At 40.3% G+C, this 10601-nt stretch overlaps 1 protein-coding gene across 1 annotated transcript; it reads right to left on the reverse strand.

The window, feature by feature from the left end:
* SFRP4 (secreted frizzled related protein 4) lies at window positions 1-9985 on the reverse strand. The gene is made up of 6 exons (XM_061165275.1): window positions 9526-9985; window positions 8092-8172; window positions 7931-7996; window positions 5636-5834; window positions 3039-3102; window positions 1-542 (listed from the first exon to the last, which is right to left on the reverse strand). The coding sequence occupies exons 1-6, from the start codon at window positions 9968-9970 to the stop codon at window positions 357-359; spliced, it is 1041 nt and encodes a 346-aa protein (XP_061021258.1). The 5' UTR covers window positions 9971-9985; the 3' UTR covers window positions 1-356.
* Window positions 9986-10601: the final 616 nt, after the last annotated feature.

Genomic DNA, 10601 nt, shown 5'->3' on the forward strand with positions numbered 1-10601 from the left:
TTTTGTTTGTAATATGGCATTTATTTTTCAATGCACATATTAGGTCAAATTGTAAGAACAAAAGCATCTTTGCCCTAGTGGAGCTCTCACAGAGTCTGCATACAGTTTACTCTCAATACGATAAGCTTATTTGACCAGCTTTCTTATACCTTCCATACCAAAGGACATACTACCACTATGGTTTGTAGTGACTTAAAAAGAAAAATTGAAGCATATCATTAAGAAAAATGCTGCAAGATGTGTCTATGAAGAGGACTGTGGTTGGTAAGGCGAGGGGTGTGTGGCCTTCTACAGGCTGGCTGGGTGATGCCCGGCCTCACTCTGAGAGGAAGTCCCCATTTCGGAAAGCAGTTAGCTCACGCTCGTTTTGGGTTTGTGCTCTTCGGAGCACTCCTAGCTTTGATGTTCTTCTTGGGGCTGGCTGGTTTGGGAGCAGGTGGCTTCCCCTTGGGCTTCGGGGCGTTACTGCGACTGGTGCGCCCTGCTGTTCGCTTCTTGTCCTGGGCTGTCCTCTGCTGTTCCTGCAGCCTCTCTTCCCACTGCTGGGAGGCAATGTGTACATGTGACCATCAAATATGTCTCACCTCTTCATGCTATTAAACTAATATCCAAAATAATGCATATTTTCACTGTAATATACTCATCAAGGCATTCATGATTTCCATAGCTACTCTACCCTGTGATGCTGAGCATGTATCCTGGAACAGGTGCTTTGGAAAGCACTGGATATATATGGTGATGTCTTGACATGCATTGATTTCATTGAAACAACAGCCCTTCTGGGTAGACACCAGTGTCATGACCAGGAAACAAGCATACTGATATTATTTGCAGAGCCAACAAAGTCAGAACTGGGGATTCAAATTTACCAGTCTGACTCCACAGCCGAAGGCCCTTTCTTGTTGTTCGGTTGCTCGGTCATGTCCAACTCTGTGACTCCATGCTACATGGGCTACAGCATGCCAGGTTTCTCTGTCCTTCACTGTTTTCTGGAGTTTGCTCAAACTCATGTCCACTGAGTTGGTGATGCCATCCAACCATCTCATCCTCTGTCATCCCCTTCTCCTCCTGCGAAGGCCCTAATGTATGCAATTTTTCCTATAGGCCCTCTAATGCAACTTTCCTATACAGCCAGTCATTCTTAAAAGGCTTTGCCAAGGCTAAAAGCAGAAATGGATCCAGCCTCATTTGGAAGCTGGGATTTTTTACCACACTTATAGGTTCACCTAACTCTCTTACATCTGAAGGAAGATGGAAGCCCCACCCACATTTAGTAATCCCCTCAAGTGTTAGCTACCCAGAGCTGATGAGAAATGCCATTCTAGACAGTCAAGATTCCATGATAGAAAAAGAATTTACTCTTTAAATATGAAAATGTCTAAGAAAAAAAATGAAAAAGAGTCTATTTGAATAGACGTTGCTTTTCATTATAACACATATGTCCCTACTTTATGTTAGAATATAAAAATTAGACCACAACCATAGGTCAGGCAGTAAAAATACAATGAAATGAAAAACACAGTCTCCACCCTCCTAGGGCACAACTCTAGTCCTAAAATAATAAACTTATTACTGTACATTGTTATACCATGGTGATATTTTCATACTCTTAATATTGTATTTGAGTATTTGCTGCCAAAGTGAATGACCCAGTTATGATTTTTGAAAGCTTTCTTTCCTCTCAACAATCTCAGTTTTCAAGGTGGACTTACCTTCTAGACTGATTCTTCTAATCTACTGCAGTCTTGGAAACCAGATAACAAACTCTGCTAGATTTTTCTGTTCAGCAAGACAAAGTGTGCTCCTGAGAAGCTCATGAGTGTTTAGCTTAGATGCAGCAGCAGTGTTTGGGCCTGTTATTTAGAAAAGGACTCAGTAGGAGAGGTTGTGTTGAAACTACCTTCTCCATGCATGCAAGCATGCTCAGTTGCTCAGTCATGTCCAACTCTTTTGTGACCCCATGGACTGTAGCCTGCCAGGTTCCTCTGTCCATGGGATTCTTCAGACGAGAATACTGGAGGTGGTTGCCATTTACTCCTTTAGGGGATCTTCCCAACCCAGGGATTGATCCCATGTCTCCTGCAGCTCCTGCATTGGCAGGCAGATTCTCTACCACTGAGCTACCTGGGAAGCCAACCGTCTCCATAAATGAGTATTAATACACATTCTCCCCTTGCTCAAGAATTTTCATTCCTACAAACTAAGAGAACACAGGCAGTCGCAGTATCTTTTCTGAACCAGGTAATACAAACTCTCTTGCATACATCTAAACATATTTTAAGGAAAAGGGATGCTTTTAAAATCCAAACCAATAACCTGATTTCTTTAGTTCTGGAATGATTTCACATCTCTGAGCAGAAAATTATTCTAACTCCTCTAACTAAATGACCAATTTTTCTATGATGTTACCATTAAATTATGGATTTGACCACAAAAGTATTACTTTTTGTATATGATTTATTTTGACAAAAGTCTTGAAATTATCTTAAATACAGGGAAAGAATCTTCTCTGTACAGTGACAGTGTGAATTTCAAAAAGCAGACATTCACACCCATATATGTCTGTATTGATACTACTGGATATTAATTCTGTTCAAGCACTTGACTGTCTGCTAAACAAACTAAATATAATACAATAAAGCAAGCAATAAATAAATTTAATCTGGAAATGTTAAAAACCAGTAGATCAGTATTGAATGCAACCAGATCACCTTTGAAATTGAAGAGAAATTTATGATAAAAACTCCAAATGAGAAAAGTTATTCTCTTAATTACTTATTCAAAAGACAAATACTGCTACTGTTGCTGGCTCCTATGATAGCCTAGCTGGAGCTGGGTATGGCAACCCACTCCAGTAGTCTTGCCTGGAGAATCCCCATGAACAGAGAAGCCTGACGGCCTACGGTCCATGGGGTTGCCGAGTCGGACACAACTGAGCAACTAAGCATAGCACATGATAACCTAGAGATGAAAGAATGTGAAGAATTCCCAAATATATGCATTTAAATCCACATTTATGAATTCCTAATTATACTTACTATGGATCTTTTACTGAGTTGGTCTCTCCATTTTTCAACTAAACAATTTTCAAGAAGCATCATCCTGAAAAAAGTAATTTATCTTAATAAGCAATGCTAATTATGAAAGTAAAAATTTCAAAAATAAAAAATACAAAAAATTGTAAAAACCAAAATTCTTCAATAACCATTAGCCCCACAAGTCCCCATTTATATTTTACTAATATTTTCTTTCAGTGTATTTATTTTACTAATATTTCATATTTTATTAGATCACACTGTACATTTAGATCATACTGTATATTTCCTTTCAGCATTGTATGCATTTTCTTATAGACCTGAAAAATTAAAAAATATAACTTTCCTAACTATATAAATTTAACAATGGATATCCATAATATATTTAACTATTTCTCTATGGTTGAACCTCCCTTTTGCTTAGCTATTATCATCAGCATTGAACTGAATATCACTAGTGTGCACTGGCTAATTATTTCCTTAAGACAGATTTCTGAAAGTGGAAATCTGGGGTTGAAGACTATGTATTTTTTTCTTAAGGTTTTCAATGCATAGTGCTAAATTATTTTCAAAATGGTTGAACTGTCATTTAATTCACCAACATTAAGACTATATAAGTCTTAATCTTGCTTTTATTTGGGTTGGAAAATTAAGGAGGTAAATATTTTAATGTTTATTTACTATTTGTACTTCTTTTAGAACTTTGTATAGACTTTGTACATGCATTTCTATATTGTAGTCAATGTTTTAAATAATTGACTTATATGTAAATTTATAGACTTACTTTTTACAGAGTAAGATCACTATCTTTTGTTATATCCATTGCAATAATTTTTTTTTGTCTTTCTCATTCTAAAACAAATTATTTTTTTTGGCTGCCTGGCACACAGGATCCTAGTTTCCAGACCAGGGATTGAACCCATGCCTCTTGTAGTGGAAGTCTGGAGTCTTAACCACTGGACCTTTAGGGAAGTCCATGTCTTTCTCTTTTTATTTTTTATTTTAATATGCACAATATTGTCATCAGATATGTGCACTGACATTTTTCCTCATAATTTCTTATACTACTTTTATGTTTACAGACTACTTTATTTTTCAGATAATACACATTTATTTACTAAACTTTATCCTTTTTGATTAAGTTTTTAAAATATTTACTTTTTTACCCCATTTGAAATTGATCAAGTACAAAGTGAAAATACATACTATTTTCCCAAGTAAAGCTATTCGCAACATTTACTAAACAACAGTTTAATTTCTATTGATTTGCCACATCTCTTTCATAATAGAAGTTCTTGCATGCATTATAATCTGTTACAAGATTTTCTTCTCTGCTTTATTTATCTACATGTCTACTGTTGCACCACATGACTTGAACAAGTGTAGCTTTATACTAGCTTTGCTCATGACATAAAGGCACATTTTCTCTCATCCTTCGATTTTCAAAATCTCCTTTACATGTCCTTACCACTTTATTCTTTCAAATGATCATTAGTATTACTTGTGAAGACATAAATCTCAATCATCCAAAAGATGTTGACTAGGATTTTTTTTATCAGAATTAAACTATCTATAATCTGTGGGGAAAATGACACAAAGGCTGTTATTTAACTCACGTATTATCTATTCACCTGTTCGGCAATCCGGCACATCCTCAGATCTGCTTCTAGTACTGGAGCATATATATAAGCATCACAGCAGAGACGAGCCCAGAAACAGTCATTCAAAGTTCATTCAATCAATGTCTTTAGAAAGACAAGGTATAAGCAGTAAAGCAGCTTTAAAGCCAAGAGCACAAGGAAGTGTGAAGAGGGTACTAAGTACTGATAGACTGAAGAATAAGAAAGTATTCAAGTGAAGTCAGTATCAGAAAGTGTTTCTTTGGAGACATAGAATCTTGAGCTGTATCCAGAAGGAACAGGAACATTATTAATGGGAGAGAATCAAAAGGAAGACTTTTTAAATAAAAATGAGCAGTTCTGCTGGAGAAATGAAGTGAAGGAAGTTATGGGGCTCTTTCTGGAACCTGTGCTGAAGTGTTTGATCTTTATATTTTAAGGACTTCTTATGTTGTAAGGATATATATAAAAAGATGTTATGGTAAGATAACTGAGGAGATACACTCCCAGCTGGATAGATGTACAATACATGTGTGTGAGTGTGTATATGTGTTTATATAGTACTCTAGTAAACAAATGTAAACTAAGTGTGGAACTGTGTTTCAAATGGCCATCTTTTCTTGATTAGTAATTTATTAAAAAGGTCTTAAAAATTCAGTATTTGCTACAATAAGATTGATTTGAAAACAACTAGTTTTACTCAGTTTATTTGCTTATAAGTTTCTGAAGTCAGGTAATAAATTCTGAAATTGATTTTTAATGAGTTCACTGAAATACTCATATTTTTCATTTTTCCTTAATTCTATGAAGAATTAACTGATGTTTAGGATATATGATATCCCAATCAAACCATCTATTAAAACTGATTTTTTAAAAAAAGGCTAGTGCTGTTCTTTTTTAAACAAACAAACTAGGACTTCTAAGTGGGATTCATGGTTTTCCTAAGCTGTGTGCAGTTTTTTTCTGCCCTGCTGTGCCTACCGTGAGCGCCACTCGTAACACATGATGAGAACGTCTTGATGAGGCAGGATGTGTGGACACTGGCAGGAAGAATTCGTAATAAGAGGGACTTGAGTCCGAGGGATGGGTGATGAGGACTTGAAGATCTCTTTCACGTCCACCACTGTCGTTACTTCATTACAGCCACTCCTCTGCACGGCTTTTATTTTCGCATGAATGACTGCAATTGAAAAATCGATTTAAGTGTTGCCGAAGCTTTGGAGAGAAATATGGATGGTGTATTCCTGCCAACTCTGACCCTCTCTTAAAGAATCACTCCTATAATTATGGTCATGTCCAAGCTGCCCGAATGCAGGCAAAAAATCCCACACAATCATATGCTAAATGTAAGGCCTCCCATATCGTCAACAGTGTCTTAAAAGTTCTGAACCATGCTGCAAGATGGAAAAGGAAATTCACAAGCGGCTTACTCTGGAATCCGTCTCTGGGTCAGTGACTGGTCCACACTGGGCTACAGATAAGAGTTTCAATACAGAATCCCATGGATCCTTTCAGCCCAAAAATTCTATGATGAGGCTTTTTTTTGTTGGGGGGACATCAGGAAATTTAATTACATAGAAGGTTGACTAAATTTTGTAGAAATAATACTGTCTTGTCTTTCTAGTCTGTCCTGTAATGATTTGAAGTGAGAATCATATATTCTCAGATTCAGAAGGCGCTTGAAAATTTGTGTGGTTCAATCACCCATCTGCTGCTTGAACTGTTCCAGAGAAAGCTGTTACAGCCCTAACATTCTCATGCAGGAAGGAGTCTCTGAAGATGACTGTTCTCAATTCTTTAATTTCCCAAACTGCCAAAGCAGGGTCCGTGGTGGGCAGAGGTGGAACTGTTATTACAGATGACTGGTAATGTTGCTACGTCTGATCATGCTTGCAGTTCTGACCTCCTTGGTCCCTTGCTATTACCACCTGCCATGGAGTTGTAATCAGCCTAGGATGGATCTGTCTTGGATTCCATGCTAGGAAGCTGGTTTACGAAGAAGCTAAATAATTTAAATAGAAAATAGTTTCATCGGCTGATTCATGTCAATGTATGACAAAACCCACTGAAATGTTGTGAAGTAATCAGCCTCCAACTAATTAAAAAAATAAAAATAAAAAATAAATTAAAAAAAAAAAGAAAATAGTTTCATCATCAATGTGGTTACAAAGCAACGATGCCTCAAGAATAGTACGACAGTGAAACTCAGACTGGACAACTAAGAAACTAAGGCTGGACGGTGCCACACAAGGGACTAAGTGGATCAGATTAAGATGATATCTACATATAACAGGTTTAAAAAACAGTAAGGAGAAGCTACTAGAAAAGATAGTGTTTTCCTTTTTTTTTTTTTTTGGTTAAATTACCCATTTTGGCTATGTGTGGTTCTCAAATATGACAACCTAAATAAGAGGTTATTTTTTCAGACTTTTATAGTGCCATGATCTTCCTGCTTTTATGTGGGTTGTATAATACAAAGGTTCTTATGATATAAAATTTCAGTTTGAAATATGGAAAACTAAGTTACCAAATAAAACAAACATTTTTACCCAAATAGTTTCCACTATTTCAACAGAAATAATTTAAGAAACACACACAAAAAAACCATAAAATAGCCCAAAAAGATATTTTAAAGGAACACATTTTTAATTAAATTTACTTTCAAATGATACTAGAATTAAATTCACTGAAACATTCAAGATAGCATGAGTGACTTATTCTCTGAAGAAAGTGCCGACTGGGTGTTTCAAATAAGAGAACATTTAAACTATGCTAATACTTACAGCCATAGGTCTTGGGATTAACATAATCCCACAATTTTTTAAAAAGTGTTTTTATAAGTAAAAAGATATGTGTGCACATCTTAATTCTTTGGTCTCTGGGCCTCAGGTCAAATCCACAGATCACTTACCCATCCTTTCCATAGCAGTGAAACTTTTTTTCCCGTCCCCTCCCACCACTGCCCTAAGGCCCTGTGGTAAAACCATGAGAGAAGTGAGGTGATGTCCTGGCTGACAGAACTTCTGGACAAATAGGACAATTAGGATCAGGATGTAACATTTGTAATCTGATTCACAGCACTGCCCCCACTCAGGTAATTTACTTGGTTTTTACTTGATTTACCCAGAAAAGCAAGATATATTCACAGTTATATTATGCCATCTAGGACCCACATGACTGAGAGAAATCACCAACCGCTTTTTCACTTCATGACTAGCAGACCTGGCAGTGTCATGTGCCAAGTCCCCAAGCCAATGGATTCAGCAGATGATTTACCGTAACTGTAGTTTTTGCTCAGATACGTCGCCAGGGTTGGCTTCACCTTTTTGCACTTGCACCGGTCTAAAGAAGACAAAACAAAGACAGAATGTTGAAAAATGGCTCAGAAGTCACTCTGGAGAAGAAAGAGATGGAGCCGTGAGGCTAAACGAACTTACCCGGGCTTAGGCGTTTACAGTCAATGTCAAGAGGCCTTTCCTGTACCATCATGTCTGGAGTGATGTCTATCCACTTAACGTCTGAAAAACACACAGGGACACATGGGTGTGGTCAGTGATTTGGCCTGTTCACCCAGCTGGAGAAAGGAATCATCTGGAGACACTAACACAGCAGCACACACACACACACACACACACACACACACACAAATCCTAAATAGCAAAAATTATATGTGATCGTCAACTACTTCTTCCATATAGACTCTTTGGGCTTAGGAAAGAAGACTTATGGCTGAGACTGCTTATCCAGAACAAACTGAAGTGAAGGCACATCCATTTAAATTGGTTGATACATACAGCCTACCTGGATTTATCCAACATTTATCCAACCTGGATAAATTACATCATTCCCTCCTAAATCTATTTTAAATGTTGATTTTCCAAGTTGACAGTTTACACTAATCAAAATAACCAAAATAGTCCTCAATTCCCACCTCACATTTTGCAGAAACAGTCCAGAGCTACCCCCCAAAGAAGCATAACCCTGTATCATTTCTATAATTAAAGCAATAAATGTTTTTTTTTTTTTTTTTCTAAAACTGAATTAGAGAGGAGCTTCAATTTCCCCCCTTCACTTCACTTCTCCTCCTCCACGTTTTGGGCAAGGCTCTGAGGTATAACTTCAGAAACTACACTAAAGCAACACCATAATTTCTTTAAATGTGTAGCATTTAAACTCAAGTTTGAGTTTAGGGATAAAAGGAGGCAAAAATATTCTCAGGTTTTATTTCAAGAAGTGGGTTTAAACCTGCCTCTTCTTCCTAGAAAAGCAGCAAAAAGACTAAAGAGAAAAGAAGGAAGCGGTGGTTGAGTTCGAGTTAACTAAGATGCCACAGACGCTGGCATTGGGTCAAAGACCATGAAACAGACATCACAGTTTTCCAGGGCAACTAAATTTATAAACTGTACTCCTGGTGGGAAGTGACAACTAGTACTGTTTTTTCAGAAAGAGCTTTCTTTCAAGAGCTAACGTTAAATGGAGAATCCTGGTGGGAGTGTTTTATTTACTAAACGATATATAAAAAGTGCTAAAAGTTGGTTCAGACCCAATTGTCACTGCTATTACTATTTTATTACTACAAAGAAAAAAGTCTAGTGTCACCTATCTAAGCAAAATCTCCCATCCCTCTTTATGGGGACATGGTGTTCTTTAGCTCCCGAAATTCCTGTGGAGAAAGCAGACTTTTCCAGAAGTCAAGTCACCAGCACTTCCCACCTCCTCCAATTCGCCCAAGTAGAATGGGGGGCTGCCCGACCACCCACCGGCAGCTGTCGGTGTGTCTGTCGGGTTCTCACGTGGCAGTGACAGTCCAGAGTGCCTCCTCCTCACCCCCACCCCACCCCCGCCCACCTCGGTTCTTCCCCGAGTCTCACCGTCAGGGAGGTCAGTGACGATGGCCTCCGGCGAGATGCACACGCCCCGGTCGTAGACAGGCAGCTCATCGCAGGCCAGGCTCTCGGGCCAGCTGTGGTTGTACATCTTCATGAGGGGCTCGCAGTCGTCACGCGCGCGCTGGCACACCGACTTGCATGGCTTAATGGGGTCGTGCAGGAACTCCAGGGTGCAGATGGGCGCGTACATGGCACAGAGGAAGAAGCGCAGCACCGCGCTGCAGTTCACGTCCACCAGCTCCTCGTACTGCTCGATGGCCAGGATGGCGTTCTCCTGCGTGCTGTGGTGCAGGTGATTGGGCATCCGCGTGATGTTCCAGGGCATGTGCCGGCACATGGGGATGCGCACCGCCTCGCAGGGCGCGCCGCGCACGCCCAGCGCCAGGCGCAGCCACAGGCACAGGGCGGTCAGGATGGAGAGGAACATGGTACTGCCCTCCCGCGCCGCCACCCCAGCAGACAGAATGGATCCCCCCCCCCCCTTGAGTCTTTCTCTCTCCCTTCCCGAAGGAAGAGGTCCTTTAGGGCACAGGGGATGTGCTCTCCCCAAACTCCCGTGGGCAGCAGTGCGCGGCCTCGGGGGCCGGCCCGGGGTATCCGCAGTCCGGCGCGCGAGGCACGAGCAGCGCCAGCCCTCAGCCTCCCCGGCGCGAACCCGCCCAGACAATTCCAGTCCCCGGTCCGGCAGCTCCGAGCGCAGCCAACCCCGGCCATTGCCGGACCTATTTATCCCGACACCTCCCCTGACGTGGGATCGGAACGCTCCCTTGGCAGCTGCAGGCCCGGCGCGGGCTCCCCCTCGGCCGCCCCACCCCCCAGGCCTCTCTTGCAGAAGCGGTGACATCATCTCCTCCGGGCCGCAACCCAGGGCTTGAATCCTGCATTCCCCCAAAGTCCCTCCTTTTTAGTCTGGCCAGTCCTTTTTCTTCAGACCAAGAAAAAGAGGCTCTGGCAGTCGTTTTGGACACCGGATCCAAGAAGGTGCAAGATACGATTTCAAGAGAGGGAAGGACCGTCTTTCGAATCAAAGCTGAACTTTGCGCCCTCTGCCTTTTGGG

This window comes from Dama dama, chromosome 18 (assembly GCF_033118175.1).
Source record: "Dama dama isolate Ldn47 chromosome 18, ASM3311817v1, whole genome shotgun sequence".
NCBI lineage: Eukaryota > Metazoa > Chordata > Mammalia > Artiodactyla > Cervidae > Dama > Dama dama.

Excerpts from the sequence above, each read along its gene's own strand:
- SFRP4 (XM_061165275.1), bottom strand. The coding sequence starts at position 9,970 with ATGTTCCTCTCCATCCTGACCGCCCTGTGCCTGTGGCTGCGCCTGGCG. Across the intron at positions 8,173-9,525 it reads CGTCACTGACCTCCCTGACG|ACGTTAAGTGGATAGACATC; the intron begins GTGAGACTCGGG and ends TGTGTTTTTCAG. Across the intron at positions 543-3,038 it reads AACTCAGTAAAAGATCCATA|CAGTGGGAAGAGAGGCTGCA; the intron begins GTAAGTATAATT and ends ATTGCCTCCCAG.